Source organism: Lissotriton vulgaris, chromosome 7 (genome assembly GCF_964263255.1).
Source record: "Lissotriton vulgaris chromosome 7, aLisVul1.2, whole genome shotgun sequence".
In the NCBI taxonomy this organism is placed as follows: Eukaryota; Metazoa; Chordata; class Amphibia; order Caudata; family Salamandridae; genus Lissotriton; species Lissotriton vulgaris.
In genome coordinates, this window is record NC_141695.1 from 1,485,776,633 (window position 1) to 1,485,793,463 (window position 16,831).

Here is a 16,831-nt window from a genome sequence, read left to right on the forward strand (position 1 = left end):
TTTGTGATATTTTGCGCGTTTAGACACTTTCACACTAAAGAGTACCTGTCCAGCAAGAGGTTCTGCGGTGCTTACTGGAGGTACATGGTGGACTAGTTAGTTGGGCAGAGGGACTCTCAGGATTAAAGGGGACTGAATTCCCCAACTTAAAACGCACCACAGGGCGTGTTTACACATGTCACCAAAGGCCCCGTCCCCTCCCTTCCCCACTGTGTTAACACATCCTGTGGCCGTTTTAAGTTGGAGGATTAAGTCCCCTTGAATCCTGAGTGTCCCTAGGGTCCAACTAGCCCACTAGGCACCTTCAGTAAGCGCCACAGAGCTGCGTTGCTGAGAGGTGTAAAAAGGGGCAGGGCCTAGACCACCTCTCTGCAACTCAGCGCAGTGGCGCTTACTGGAAGCACCTGGTGGGCTAGTTGGCTCTCAAGGGCCCTCAGGATTGAAGGGGACGTATTTCCCCAACTTAAAAAGCACCACAGGGCGTGTTTACACATGTCACCTCAGGCCCTGTCCCCTCCCTTCCCCACTGTGTAAACACATCCTGTGGCCGTTTTAAGTTGGAGGATTAAGTCCCCTTGAATCCTGAGTGTCCCTAGGGTCCAACTAGCCCACTAGGTACCTCCAGTAAGCGCCACAGAGCTGCATTGCAGAGAGGTGTAAAAAGGGGCACGGCCTGGAGCACCTCTTTGCAACGCAGTGCAGTGGCGCTTACTGGAAGCACCTGGTAAGCTGGTTGGCCCCCAGGGACCCTCAGGATTGAAGGGGAATTATTTCCCCAACTTAAAACACGCCACAGGGCGCGTTTGCGCACTTGTGACATCAGGCTACGCCCCCTCCCTGCACCACTGCGCAAACGCACCCCCTGGTCCATTGTAAATTGGGGGTTTAAGTCTCCTTGAGTCCTGAGGGTCCCTGGGGGTCAACTAGCTCACCACTTACATCAAGTAAGCGCCAGAGAGCTACGTTGCAGAGTGGTGTAAAAAGGGGCATGGCCTGGGCCACCTCTCTGCAGTGAATGAATGAAAGAAAATTTATACCGCACAACTAAAACCCGAAGGCATCAAGGCGCCTATAAAATAAATCTTAAAAGGCAGAGGCAAAGCTACGGGTATGCTTTGGCAAAAAATCTTGACTTCAAAGCTTTCCTAAAGGACTGAAGAGTGGGAAGGGCCTTAATTTCAACGGGAAGAGCATTCCACATTGTAGGTGCCACTGTGGAAAAAGCTCTGCCACCCCATTTGGTTCTGCGAATGCGTGGTACAGATAACAAAGATTTGTTCACGGAGCGCAGATTCCTCGAGGGGCAATAGGGGGCCAAAAGAGCCCCAATCCCCACTGACCTATTTCTCGCTAAGGCGCCAAAGGTAAGGCACAGGATTTTAAAAGAAATCCTGTCCTCAACAGGTAGCCAATGCAATGTCTTCCTAGCGGAAGTGGCCGATGCACGTTTGGGAAGGTCCAACACAAACTTAGCTGCCGCATTTTGGACCAGTTGAAGGCGCTGCAGCAGCCCCCTACAGAGAAATGCATACAGCGCATTACAATAGTCAAGTTGGGAGCCAATAAGGGCAACCACGACTTGCTTTCTGGCCTGCTGGGATAAGTAGTGTTTGATTCTCCTCAAGATGTGAATTATGCCCCAGCAGGTAGAGACTGTTCGATTCACCTGCTGACGCATATTGAGGGTGGGCTCAATCAGGACTCCTAGGTTTTTAGCCAGAACGGTAGGTACCGGACAAGCTCCCAAAGAGGCAGGCCACCAATTAGCCGACCAGATGTCCTCTTTTCCCCCAAACACAAGAATCTCCGTCTTCTCTCCGTTCAATTTTAATGAATTGTGAGTCATCCATTTTGCGACTGCCTCTAAACAGATCTAAAATTGGAGGCAGCCTCGTTAACGGGCTGGGAGAGGGAGACCAGGATCTGGGTGTCATCGGCGTAGGAAACTACCTCCATCCCAAAAGATCTTATCAACCTGGCAAGTGGCGTCACATAGCTGTTAAAAAGGGTCGGACTTAATGCCGACCCTTGGGGGACCCCACATTGCACAGTCAGGGATGGTGATAGAAACTCCCCCAGCATCACTCTCTGTTCTCTCTGGTTTAGGAAAGAGGTCAGCAAATCAAGACCAGACCCCTCCACTCCAATCTCCCTCAGGCGAGATGTTAACACCGAGGGAGAGAGGGTATCAAACGCAGCAGTGAGGTCTAGCAGGATAAGGAGGGTGGTCTGGCCCCTATCGGCTCGAGTGCCGATATTATCCAGCACGATGGTGAGGGCCGACTCGGTGCTATGCTCCCTCCTAAATCCGTGCTGCGAGTGATCTAACAAGCCAGAGTTCTCCAGAAAGGCCGAAAGAAGCTTATTAAGATGTGTTTCAAGCATCTTTGCGGCAGCAGGGAGCAGCGAGATGGGGCGAAAGTTTTTAAATACCCCAGGGTCAAGTGTTGCCTTTTTAAGTAATGGTTTCACCACAGCCCTTTTCCATTGCTGAGGGAAGGTACCAAGCCTCATTGCCCCATTCATGACCTCCAGAAGGGGAGGTAAAAGGGTCTCCTTACACTGCCTGAGAAGCGTGAGAGGACAGGGATCTAAGGGGGAGCCTGATCTAGTCTTAGAAAGCAGGTCCTCTAGTTCCTGAGATACGAGGGGAGGAAAGGATGCCAGGCATCCCAAAGGAGCAGCCTCCATCGTGGATAAAGCAAGCTCAGCAGAACAAGAGGAGTCTGCAGTTTCGGCCTTCTGAAGCTCTAATGCCGAATACAGATCAGCAATCTTCGCCTGAAAGAAAGAGGCAATGTTGTTACACAACAGCTGAGAGCAAATAACCGGATAAATGCAGCGCAGTATTGAAGAGGGATTAATTCCCCAACTTAAAACGCACCACAGGGTGTGTTTGCACACATGTCACCTCAGGCTCTGCCCCTCCCTTCACCACTGTGCACACGCACACCGCGGTGCAACTAGCTCACCAGGTACCTCCAGTAAGCGTCACAGAGCTGTGTTGCAGAGAGGTATAAAAAGGGGCGTGGTCTCTGAACACCTTTCTGCAACGCAGCTCCCTGTGCATACTGGAGGTACCTGGTAAGCTAGTTGGCCCCCAGGGACCCTCAGTATTCAAGGGGAATTCATTCCCCAACTAACAACTGCCAGGGGGCGCCTCTGCATAGTGGTGCAGGAAGGGGGCGGGCCTAAGGTGACATGTGTGCAAACACGCCTTGTGGTGCATTTTAATTTGGGGAATTAATTCCTCTTCAATCCTGAGGGTCCCTGGGGACCAACTAGCTCACCATGTACCCCCAGTATACACCAGGGAGCTGTGTTGCAGAGAGGTTTGCGTGGCCCCCCTCCTCAGGCCTATTATGGTCCCGGGGACCCCATCCCCCGGGGCCGTGCCTTTATTTATTTTTTTAATTATAAGGGGAGGGGGGCTGAGTGGCTGGTGACGGTCCCCGGGACGTGTGGGGGGCTCTAGCCCACCCACACACAGGTTAAATTTATTTATTGAAGCGCCGGGAGTGGTGGTCCCCGGGGCTGCGGGGGGGGGGGCGTGTGCCCCCGCAAAATTCATGCTTTGCCCTGTGGGTGGCAGTCCCGGGGGCAGTGTGGGGGAGGGATTGGGCCCCCCACACTTTTTTTGCATGCCCCCGGGACCTGACCCACCCGGGGGCTTTAGTTTTTTATTTTCGCCCGGATCCGCGGATCCTTCTCGCATCTCGCAATTTTAAAAACATATATATGCTTTTTTTGGCGCTGGGGCTCCTTCTAGGACCCCCTAAGCAGGACTAGGGGGTCAGGGTGTTTCCACCCTGCCCCTTTTTCCTGTTTTGCGCCTTCGTTTTTCTGTTCCAAGGCACAAGATGGCTGCCAACACTTCCTGGTTTGGAGTGTTGACAGCCAATTAGAATACAGCTCTTGGTTGGGTGGGTGTGCGGATCCACCGCGGCCATAGTTATTTTTTTACATTTGATTTTCTCAGCAACTACTGAACGGATTTACACCATTTGACAAAAAGAGTTCTTTCTGAACCAAGGGCTACATTTTTGCCAAATTGGGTGTAATTCCGTTAAGGAGTTCGGGCTGTAGCTGCGGCTAAAGTTTCCTATGGAAAATTGCATGGGAAAAAACGTTTTGGGACCCCCCTTTTTTCTCGGCCCCCGCTTGCCGAATCACCCCGAAACTTTCAAGATAGGAGCGGATCGGAGCGCCCCACACGTTTTAAAAATTTTGCGAAGATTCGTCAATCGGTTATTGGGAATAGAATGTTGATAGACGTTGTGTCTGCAATAAAACTGCACCACGAATAGAGGCCACGGCTCCTGTGTTGTTCTTTCCGATACTGAAGGGAGGAATACGCCGGTGGAGTGTGATATATATATATATATATATATATATATATAATCTCCAACATGCCAGAAGCTTTTGGGAGGCACACGGCAGTCCTCCGCCGTCCGGGATTCTCACGCAGCACACTTCCCCACTTGGCATTTAAACATCTTTGCCCGACGCGTTTCAGGGAATTCCTCCCATCTTCAGGGGCTGCCATTAAAGAACACTTGTGGAAGGCATCACTGGTTTTGGATCATTTAATTATGCAAATCCCTTAGTAGGCGTAGACTAAGTGCTTAGTCATACTATGATTGCTGGGAGTTGTAGTCCAATTTGATGCTTGTTGTTTTAATTTTCGCTTTTCAGTAAAGTTGAGAGTTCAATAAAAATAAAGCAAATTGTTCTGCCTGTAGTAGGCTGCATTCGTGGTTTGGTGCGCTGTACCTTTCACATAGGAGTCCTGTGCTCAGCCTCCAAGTCGTTTGGAAGCGCCAGCCTCATATAGATATATATATTCAAAAGGTATTAATCACTGATCATACAATAATTATATATGAAAAATGGGCACTAAGAAGTTCATACCTAATGGGAACAGACATCGCAGAGCAGCTTGTCCAACAGTTACACATCAGCTTTTTGCCATGCGTTCAGGCAGTAATGCTTCATGACGGTATAGACGTTTGTCAATGTTGCTGCCCTGCAGATATCGGGTAAAGACACTCCATCAAACAGGGGTGAGGAAGCTGCCACCTTGCACATGGAATGAGCTGTGGTCTTGGTAGCTAGAGGGCACCCAGCCATCTCATGACAGTAGAGAATAGTCTATGAGATCCAGCGAGCAATCAATGCCTGCCCCTCTGTCCCTTCCTGGGGGCAGGCGATAGGCAACGGAGTAGATTTTTGGGAAGACGGTGTACTTTGCCAGTAGAACTTTAAACAGCGTTTAATGTCCAGTGAATGGAGGGCCCTTTCAGCCGGCGAAGATGGAGCGGGAAAGAAGGAGGGCAGAATCACTGGTTCATTCAGATGAAATGTGGAAGGTACCTTAGGAATAAAAGAAGGATTAGTATGAAGAAGCACGCTGTCCTAATGAAACTGTAGGTAAGGCTGTATTGCAGTAAAGGCCTGGTTTCACCAATGCATCGAGCTGACGTGATGGTCAAAAGGAAAGTTACTTTCCATGAAAGGTATTTTAAGTCCCATTTGTGTATTGGTTCAAAGGGAGACTTCATAAGCGGTGACAGGACAAGGTTTAGTTGCCATAGTACTGGAGGAGGTCTTAACGGTGAGTAGGCACTGAAGAGACCCTTCATAAACTCCTTCACCAGCCTGTTAGCCCACAAGGACAAGTGACTAGAACATTGTCTGTATCTGGATATTGCTGCCAAGGGCAGCCTGATGGACGCATGGGCCAGGCCAGACTTGGCGAGAGACAATAGATAGGATAAAATGTCTTCAGGAGGCGATGAGAAAGAATCACAAGAGTGCTCGACACACCATTAGTAAAACCATTTCCATTTGGCAGAGTAGCACTAGAGCGTAGCAGAAGCTCAGGCTTTCTGCAATATTGATTGACATTCAATATTGATTGACATTCTGCAATATTGATTGACAAGTGAAGCGTGTGAATTTGTGGATTAACCACTTGGCCCTGGTCCATGGAAAGGAGATTCTCCTTTGGCTGGAACAGGATTGGTGAGGACCCCGATAGGCAATACAGCTCTGTGTACCAGTACTGCCGTGCCCATGCAGAGGCGATAAGGATGATGCAGCAGGGCTCCTGACTGATCTTTTGCAGAACCTTTGGAATGAGGGGAAATGGAGGGAATGCGTAAGCAAACGTTCCCTACCAAGAGAAATGGAAGGCATTTCCTAGAGAGCTTGGCTGAGGACATCTGCTGGGGTAGAACCTGCATTTTCTGTTGAGACGCAGCGAAAAGATCTAGGTTTGGAAACCCCCATCAGCCAAAAACCCTTTTGCAGCTGACCCTCGTTTACCTCCCACTCGTGACATTGTTTGGTGTCTCTGCTGAGGGAGTCCGCCCATTCATTTTGGACTGCTGGTACATGTTCAACTTGCATTGATATCTCGTGGGCTATTAGCCATTTCCTGATCTGATGAGCTACAACTGAGAGGGTATGAGATCTTGTACCACTTTGTTTCAGCAAATAGAACATGGTGGTGGTGTTGTCCGTGCGGACGAGGATCGACGATTTCCTGATCCTTGGCAGGAAAGCCTGGAGGCCTAGAAAAACTGCTTTTAGCTCCAATAGATTTACGTGACACTGCACTTCCTGAGCTGACCACCTTCCGTTAATCTGTAACTCCTGTAGGTGGGCTCCCCACTGGTCCATGGAAGCATCTGAAGTTAATACCAACTTTGGTTTTGTCATAAGGAAGGATCGACCTTGAGAAAGGTTGTCTCAGACTGTCAACCAGGGCATCCCTGAGGTCATCTTTGGTGTGATTTAAAACAATGTCGAAGGAGCCCAGCGATTGAGTCCATTGGGCATTTATGCTCCTGGAGAGGTCTCATCCGTAGGCGACAGTGTAGGATCAGCGGGAGGCAGGATTACATCATCCCTGGCATTGATTTATATGTCCTTACTGAAACACTTTTTAGTGGATAGGGATTGCACTGTCCTCTGGAGGGGCAAAATCCTTTCTCTTGTGGGGAAGGCCTTTGAAAGCGTGGTATACAGCGTTGCTCCTAGGAACACCACCAACCTGGAAGGAATAAGAGAGGAATTTTGCCCGTTGAGTTTGAGACCTAGGGAGCGACAGAGCCAAAGACAGGCCTCTGTAGATCTTCTGGCGGCTTGGAAGGATGGAGCTTTGGGCAACCAGTCATACAGGTAAGAGAATACCTGGTGACCGAACCACCGGAGAAAAGCCGCCTCTGGCGCCAAGCACTTGGTGAAGACTCTAGGGGCCAACTTTAACCCTAAGGGCAGCACCTTGAACTGGTAATGGCACCCTGCCACCTCGAACCTGAGAAAACGTCGGAGCTTCGGGTGCACGGGAATATGGAAATACGCCTCCAGAAGATCAAGAGGGCATATAACCCCCTGCATCCACGAGAAACAAAATCTCCTGGAGCGACAACATCAGAAGTTGTTCAGCAACGTGAGGTCCATTATTTGCCACCATTTTCCTGTCTTTTTCTTTATCAAAAAGAAATGGGCGTAGAAACCTAGAATGCTGAATGCATGGCACTTCTTCGATTGTATTCTTGGAAAGGAGAGATCGGTTTTCCCTCTTAATGGCTGCCAGATGATGATGAGAAGTTTTTTGCGGAGGTAAATTTGGAGGCTGTGGAACAAATACCAGAGTGCGACCGTGGTGGAATATGTCTAACACCCATTTTTCGGAAGATGCAAGCTTCCATTGATTGAAAAATTTGGAGCAAGTGGGCCGAAATGAAGTGGAACTACAGAAGCAGGGGCCTGTGAATCCCCCCTGCCTCTTGTTGGTGTCATGAGATCTTCCTCCTGACACTGGGCGTAGACGTGTCGATGCTCTAGGAAAGGCTGTTGTCGAAAGGGCTGTGCAGATGACTGCAACTGAAATCCCAGCTGGTAATAGGGTTGTAAACGCTGCTGGAGTTGAGGTAGAGAGAGATATTGTTCTCTACCTCTTCCCCAAAAAGAAGAAAACTTCTTTTGCTGCAAATTCATCAGCCATTTAGCTGTGTCTATGTGGACTTTATCGACTGTAGCGGGTCATCCACGTGTTTACTAAAAAGGTATCACCGTTGAACGGCATATCCAACACCTTGGCCTGAACCTCAGAGCGGAATATTGTAGCCTTTAGCCATCCACGGCGTCTCAACACTGCTGCTCCCGCCATCTGTCTGAATGAGGTAAATGAAATGTCTAGAGCCACCTCACTTATCTCGGAAGAGGCTCTCTCCTCCTTCAATAGAACATATTTGCCTCCTCCTTATTGTCTTCGGGAAGTTATTCCATCAATGAAGAGATGTCGGACCACATCTGTCGGTCATATCTCCAGAGGATTGACATGGCGTTGGAGGCCCCGATGTTGGTGGGTGCCAATGTGGAGAGCCTTTTGACAATATTGTTCAGACGGCGCCCTTCCATGTCAGTTGGAGCTGCTCATGGAGAAGAAGGATTTTTAGATCTTCTTTGAGCATCCTGCATAGTAACGGAATCAGGCAGAGGATGATCAATAAGCCAAGCAGGAGAGTCTTCGGGTGCACTGTACTTTTTATTCAGTTTCGGTACAACCGCATTAATAGAGATTGCGGTCTTCATTAAACTTCAGGCCCTATTGCCACAAGGAGTCCACAATGGGAATGGCCAGAGTGGAGCGTTGCGCAGTAAGTTTACAATCATACAAAAAACACTCAGTCTGCTTGGTGGGCATAGGGAGATCGAAGCGCCTTGATGCACGTTCCAGGAGATCGTGAAACAAGTCGATATCTACAGGTGAAGAGTCGATTATAGGTGGAGTAGGCGAGGGCAGAGTAGGAGCCAAGTATTCATCTCATTCATAATGGACATTCTGATCTAACTGCAGCTCCCCTTCCTCTAACTGCTGGTCATCACTGTCCTGCATCTGGAACAGGAATTTCCAAAGGCGGCGGAATATTTTTGTTTTTTTGGCAGCGGAGGCGCAGCCAGCGGTGCAGGAATGACAACAGGAACCTCCTGTGTATGTGGTGGCTGCGGAGCAGAGTTCGCCTCAGGAAATCGTTTATAGTAATCATTGAGCATCATATGATGGTTAGTGACCAACGAAATGGGAATATTAACGGAAGGCTCCTGTGCATGATCCGCCTGTTATTTACATGGGTAGCGCTCTTGAAATGCATCCAAGAGCTGAGTGCTGGGACGCCCTAAATCAGAGAAGGAATATTCGCCCTCTAAATAAATAGATGGGTCATCCTACGGCACATCCTGTTCCAAGTCCTGGCACTTGACTCCGAGTTGAAGGGGCCTGTATGCAGGGCCATACGAACCATCACCCTCAGATTCCTGGAAATCCAAGAGATGAGTAGGAGGCAATGGAGATACGTCTGAAAAGTCCTGTATAAGTGATTGCCTTTGAAAGCACAACGTCCTTTTCCCTCGTTGACGGAGGCGTCGGCGAGCTTGTCGATGGGATCGCTGACTCTGCTGTCGACGGAGAACTGTCTGCAGCAGCTGGGGAGAGAAGCTCACCAACTGTGTTGTGACAAGCTGGACCGTTGAGGGTGGAGCCTTCGTCGATGGAGACAGTCTCACAACTGTCGACAACGGTCATACCACCAATTCAGTCTTTGATGAAGTAGCGGCCGCCCTTGTCTTTAGTTTCAACGTAGTCAAAGTCGTTGATGAGACCGTTGACGGAGCACCTGATTCTGTGGAGATGGAGGCCACAGACGGTGATTTCTTCATCAACAGAGTCATTAACGAGGGGATTTTCATAGATGGAGAATACCTGAAGGGAGTATGAGGCACAGACTGTGGAGCAGAGCCGGCTCTTTGGTGCGAGGAAGAGGGACAAGGCTGGTCTTTTTAGCCCACTTTTCTTCAGACCTCTCTTTACTTTGAGATCTACATTTTTCAGGATCTCAATGCGAAGAGGAAGACCCTTCTTTCTTTTTCTTGGAGAAGGTATGGGGCTTCTACTCAACTTCTGAGTCAGAGTCCTTAGCAGCCTTCTTCCTTTGCAGCCAGAGAAGCAGCCTCCTCTCACGGTCCTGGAGGGTTTTCTGTAAAAAGTATGACAGTATTTGCCTTTTCTGTGCTAGTGGTCAGGATACAGGCAATGTAGGCACTCTTTATATGGGTCCACAGAATACAGTCTTGACTTTCCACAGGGCCTAAACAACCCTTTTTTAGACTCTGACCTAATGAAGAACAAGCATTTACAATGCAATGGTCTCGGCATTATTAAAGGTAGAGCTATTGGCATCCTTTTTGTTTTTATTTAAATCAAAAATAAATGGCATTGTCATTTATATTGCCAATAGCTTAATCGCTTGCATATGCGAGACCTATTGCATTTGCACCCACACACACACAGAGCCCCCCCACACACACAGACCCCCTCACACACACACAGAGCCCCCCCCCACACACACAGAGCCCCCCCACACACTCAGACCCCTCCACACACAGCGCCCCCACACACAGCGCCCCCCACACACAGCGCCCCCCACACACAGCGCCCCCCACACACAGCGCCCCCACACACAGCGCCCCCACACACAGCGCCCCCACACACAGCGCCCCCACACACAGCATCACACACACACACACACACAGAGCCACACACACACACAGAGCCCCACACACCACAGACAGAGCCACACACACAGAGCCCCCGAGCCACACACAGAGCTCCCCCCCCACACACACACAGGGCCCCCCACACACACACAGGGCCCCCCAGGGCCCCATAAACACACACAGAGCCCCATACACACAGAGGCCCCCCCCCCCACACACACAGAGCCCCCCACACACACAGAGCACCACACACACACACAGAGCCCCACACACACACACACAGAGCCCCCCACACATATACACAGAGCCCCACACACACATACAGAGAGCCCCCCACACACACACAGAGAGCCCCCCCCCCACACACACAGAGCCCCCCACACACACAGAGCCCCCCCACACACAGAGCTCCCCCACACACAGAGCTCCCCCACACACAGAGCCCCCCACACACAGAGGCCCCCACACAAAGCCCCCCACACACACAGCCCCCCACACATACAGCCCCCCACACATACAGCCCCCCACACACAGAGCCCCCCACACACAGAGCCCCCCACACACACACAGAGCCCCCCCCCACACACACACACACACAGAGCCCCACACAAACACACACACAGAGCCCCCCCCCCCCCCCCCACACACACACACACACAGAGCCCCACACAAACACACAGGCCTCGGGCTTCATCATATCTCGGATATTTGTTATGGCTGCTGCCAATAGGCCTGGGGACGTGTGGTTAAAGAGTGGAATGGTGAGGTCAATTGGACCACAGAAGTCAACGCTGCACGTAGGAGTTTCCTTATGCTAGCACCAATGGGAGCACCACAGCGTTATGGAATGCGAGTGCTTGGCTATACATGACGTGAAGTCACGAGAGAAGAGCTTTTGTGTCACACGCGAGTGAACAGAGCGCCATGCTGACCGTGTCTTGTGTCGCATCGCTTAGAGGGGCGAGGCAGACAGAATAAGGAGAGGGGCGCTCTCGGGACAGGTTACATGGGCTCACTCTTACTAGTTATCTGTGGGCCCTCCACCGACTGCAAGGACACCGGAGCATCTTCAGTTCATCTCTTCTGCTTTGTCCAGCGCTCGTATAAATAATTAACAATAACACAAGCCTCGTCTATAGATTAAACAATGCCTGTCTAGTGTTCACTTGCATACTTTTCTAGCAACTCCTGGAGCATATCAAGGAAATAAGTTTTTTCTTTGTCAACACTTCAGAGATAGGGGTCATGTGGACTAATGCGGAGTAAAACACTCATTCCGTTTGAATAGGGGACAGGACAACTGTTTTGAGGTCCTGATCAGATACTCCATCTCATCGAGTCTTGAATCACTGTTAAGTCATGAACTCCTATATAGGCGAACAGGTCAGTACAGAAGAATGGAACACTTTATTTGCAGCCAAGTGCCATTCATCAAATGTTGGAGTTAACACATTATGGGAAACTTCCAGTTTGACAACAAGTTATTTTACTTATCAGGTACATCCATAGGGATGATGATATGTTTCTTTAAGAATGCTCAGGTTCCCAGTCTGCCTGAACCATGCCATACCCCTATCTACATGTGATTAATTGGCAAATCGGGTATAGATATGGATCAGCAAGCACAAATTCCCTTTGTAAAAGCCTGAAGACTATTGTTTTAGGCATTATCAGTACCATATGACTGTAGGGTTAGCTTGCCCTGCTGTTCATGTTCTAGTCGCTCATAATGTGTGGAAAATCTTAGTTCAGCTCAGAGACCAGACAGTCAATGTTTCGGGACGAGCAGATTCCAGAGACAGCCAGGCAGTCTGAGACTGGTCCATTCTGTAATTCACAACAAAGAGATGCTGTGCCTGTGAAGAACATTCTTGGGTTTCTCAGATGCAGGTACAGAACTAGCTGTGCCAGGCTGCTGAGTGTCGACGCAGGGAGGCATGAAGGTTGAGGAGGAATCCACGCCAAACTCCTGTTTCGACACATCTTTGCAGAGGGCCAATTAAATTATGCATAGATAGGAACCAGCAGGAGTGAAATTTTTATTTGCACACAGAACATGAATGGCCCAGCAGCAGTGCAAGCTTCTCTCATATACAGGACAGGTGCAGTACTAGCAGGAGCAGTATTGGCCTCATTTTACACACAGGACAGCTGCAGCTCAGGGAATGGCCCTGTCATGTGTCACACGTTTTGTGTTAGACTAACACATAATATGAAATTCACACAGCTAGGACACGCATCCTGCAACTGTAATTAGTGGGTAAAGGCCTCGTTTCTGGATCGGCTTTCACATAGCAGTGCAACTTGCAGCTGGCCTAGATAATCATTGGACACTTCGTGGTTTTGGTGGTAGAGGATGTGGATTAAAGCCCTGGAGGAGTGGCCTAAGACAGATAGAACAGCACACCTCCTCACATACAACATGCTTTACACGAATGAAGCACATTTGCGAGAACACCAAGGCATCCCTGGCTGAAGCCTTGGCACTGAGAGGCAGAGCACACCTGACATCCACTGGTGGTGGGGCATCCCCCACAGCAGGAGTGAGACACAGGTACAATAATATGATATTTGTTGCTGCAGAGTCTTAGAATTGGACGCAGACAAACTGGTGCCTATTGCACTAGTTAAACTAGGCTTTTGACTGTGCGGCCAACCCACGCTGGGGATTGAATTACGTGAAGGAGACAAGGACAGATTTTGATACTCTTTATTGTCTTGGGCTCAATGCTGATGTTTATTACTGCCTGGTGACACCAATATTCAATATTACCTGGAGCCAATACTCATGCTCCTTAGTGCATGAGAGTACACAAAAAAGTGATAGATGGAATTCTCAAATTTATTTCAGCCACTGGTAATTACACGAGCCGCATTTCAGTCCACTGTTGTTTTGCACACCATGCCACTTCCGTTTGGGCCCGCCATATGCAAATCAGTCTTGATCCTGCTCCAAACTGGAACACAAGCAACTAAGGAAAATGTTCGCGCTTATCAGGGCTCAGCTTTTTTGTGTGTCGCCCTAAATTATGCTAAAACAAAGTATTGCCTTTTAGCCCGGCTGATTTACAGAATACTGCGATTACAACACTGGTACTATCACGGGTCGATTACTGCAATAGTTTGTATATGCATGCACACCAGCATGTTTTGAAAAAATTACAGATCTTGCAGAATGCAGCAACTCGGGTGCTCTTTAGATCCCTATGCACTAGTGAGCCTCCCAAGCACTTAAGAAACTACACTGGCTACCAATTAGGAAGAGACGTATTTTTAAACCTATTTAATAACATGCAGTTGGGTCGGGCATAGTCGTTGCTGCTTTTGTCTCAGCTTCTCTTTCCACAGTGTTTTGGATTTTTGCATGACAGAAAGGTAAAGCATCTGGGTCAATAGAGAATACATCAGAGGGAGGATATATAGGATTCAAGATTAAGCTATTCCCTCAAATTGGTCAGAAACAGTAAATCAATCCTTGTTTAACACGCTTCTTACCCCATAGATGAATCTCTGGTTAAATTGTTGCATGGCTCCCTGTAGCTGATTACGCTGAAGCTGCCACTGCTCATAATTCCGCACTGATTCTAGTGTAGGTCGCTGCCAGGTTGTTGTTCGGGTAATGTGGTCAACATAATAAATTCTGTTCATGTTATCAACACGCCTTTCCCATCTAAGTGTTGAAAAAGAAGAACGTTTAATCACCTTCATTAAAATCAAGCTGATCAACCAATATGTGATATAGTGTTTTTTCAGCACTGTTAGGGTAGATCTGATTTGTGAAAATAAGTTGACAGAGAAACTTGGAGAAGTGTTTGAAATAAAAATACAAGCTTTCACAATGTTATCATTTTTGTTACTTTTATACCAATATAATACACCTGAGTAGCATACTCCTGCCACTTCTATTACCTTGCCACGGTGAATGATGCTCGATTTGTTGCAGACCGGAGCTAGCATCTGTGGCCGTTACTGTTTGTGTGAATGCAGTGTTAGATATGTGGAAGCATTTGCTGCCATGCATGAGGTTCTGAGCAGTAAATTGCATTATGCGACAGACTATCAGATGCCACAGGCCAAGAAGGTTCGAAACTGGAGGGTGCTGAAATCTTGATGTATTTTCAGTGAAACCATGAGGAGATGGGATTTGATATTTATAGCAGGCTAAGTTGGGGGACAAGGGGCTTCCAAATAGGAATATTAGACTTCAAATGTGGTATAATGCCTACCCTCCGGCACTATCATAAAACAAACAAAATGAGACAAGATTTTTGAAGTCTGTATAATAAACATGAATGTATGCTTTTCAACAATAGGTATGGGGCTGTATATAAAGGTAGTCCTGTAAATTCACAGTTCGTTCATTCAAATACCTTACTCACTAGCAAAAATAGATAGATAAAAATACTTTTATGGTTTAAATTTCTATAGCCTACAACCACTGGGCGACGAGGAGCAAATGTATACATCTTTGCCAACATTTTTTAATGTTTTTCTCCCCCGGTTCAACACCCCTACTCACCCCACCTCATGAGTATAGCCCTGTGTTGTTTTTGAGGCAGTGAGTCGCCTAGCCCACCAGGAATCAGAGTAAATCTTTGCCACCAATGTAATTTGTATACGTTTGGGGGTATGAGATACATTACCTTGAAGTACCTGGGACACAGCGAGTGCTGATACTCTTGAGAGAATCGTAATCAATGAGGCCCAATTTATATCATACAATTTGTTCTATGGCCAACACAATTGTTTCAACTGTAACAATTTCCCATAGCCTATCCAGCCAATCACCTAGTGTAGGTGCCTTGTGTGGCCTAGAGTCTTCTCCGGTGGACTGGGTCTTAATAAGTGTTTGTATATTATGGATAATAGGTGATGTGCATGGTAGTTATCTTTGATCTATTTATCATAGGACGTAAGTGGTCTCTTGTGGCCCCCTGTTTTATGTGTGGAACGAGAAACCAGTGGCCTATTTGCATTTATGCAAATGTTCCAATTCGGATAGATTATATAGCGTGCATAGGTCTTTGAAAGATAAAAGATAGTTTTAAAGGTTGTAGACCATTTATTTTGATTTGAAAAATTGCACATACGTGAAAAAATAGGACAACATGTGTTTTGCAACTATAGTTTTTATTGTCGTTTACTCAGAACCAAACTGTTACAAGAAGACAGGACCATTAAATTTACATCGATATATAGGCCAAGTATGACAACAAAAAACAATCGAATAGAAATATATTAATGTAATAGGAAATATAAGTAAAATAAAAACAAGTATATAAACAAACATTAGTAGTACATACATTTATATTACACATTCTTTATTGGTGAAGTACATAATCCACCAGGTGATAAGGAAAGCAGGTATGGCAAGGATAACAACTCGAAACACTTATAGATAGATACCAGCAGGGTTTTCCCATTGATAATAAGAAAAACAAAAACGGCAAATAAGTTTGAAATCAATCACCTGACAGAAATCGTTCATGAGGTTATGGATGAGGTGTGGTGCAGTGGCCAGGGTGGCTGACTCCGGAACAGGGGGCTCACGGTTCGATCGGCACCAACTCAGCCCAGCGCCATGTGACTCTGGGTAATACCTTAATCTTGCCAACGGCCCCCAGCGCCAGGACACCTCGCCTGAGGTAGCTGCGTGCTTTACAAATGCTTGTTGTTATTATTATAGCTTATTCATTTTTTTTAAATCAGAGGTGTGGGTATCTACAGAAGGTGTTTTTAAACTATTTAAAACACGTTCTGTAGGTACCCACACCTTTGTTTTTTTTCAAATTAATATACTATAATCTTACCAAGGTTTTTCCTTAGGCGGTTGATATCTGACCTCTGCTTTTTTCGTTTCTCTTAATAACTTTCACTGGGAAAACACTGCTGCTATTTATCTATAAGGTTTTCAAGCGTGGTTATCCTGGGCATACTTTTTTCCTTCTCACCTGGTGGATGATGTACTTCGACAATAAGGAATGTACACTAATAATTCATGCACTACTGATTGCCTAATTACTTTTATTTGTTTTCTCTCTACTTCCTATTTCACTTCTATCTTTCTATTAGATTGTTTTTGCTGAAGTACTTGCCCTGTAGATCTGTACAATTTATGGCTCTGTCTTCTTGTAACAATTTGGCCCTGAGGAAGGGGCAGTAAAATCTACAGAGTCACAAAAACACGAGTGGTCCTGTTTTTTCGCTGATCTGCATGTATCTGAATCAAAATAAATGATCACTGACCATTAAAATTATTGTTTTA

At 47.4% G+C, this 16,831-nt stretch overlaps 1 protein-coding gene across 4 annotated transcripts in view; it reads right to left on the bottom strand.

Annotated features, from left to right (window-relative positions):
• The window catches only part of ITCH (itchy E3 ubiquitin protein ligase), a 1,274,207-nt gene that overhangs the window by 647,667 nt on the left and 609,709 nt on the right, over window positions 1–16,831 (bottom strand). For all 4 annotated transcript variants that reach the window (XM_086932290.1, XM_086932292.1, XM_086932291.1 and 1 more), the window contains one exon: window positions 14,062–14,236. In XM_086932290.1, the coding sequence (XP_086788416.1) occupies window positions 14,062–14,236 (175 nt within the window). The remainder of the gene's footprint in view (window positions 1–14,061; window positions 14,237–16,831) is intronic.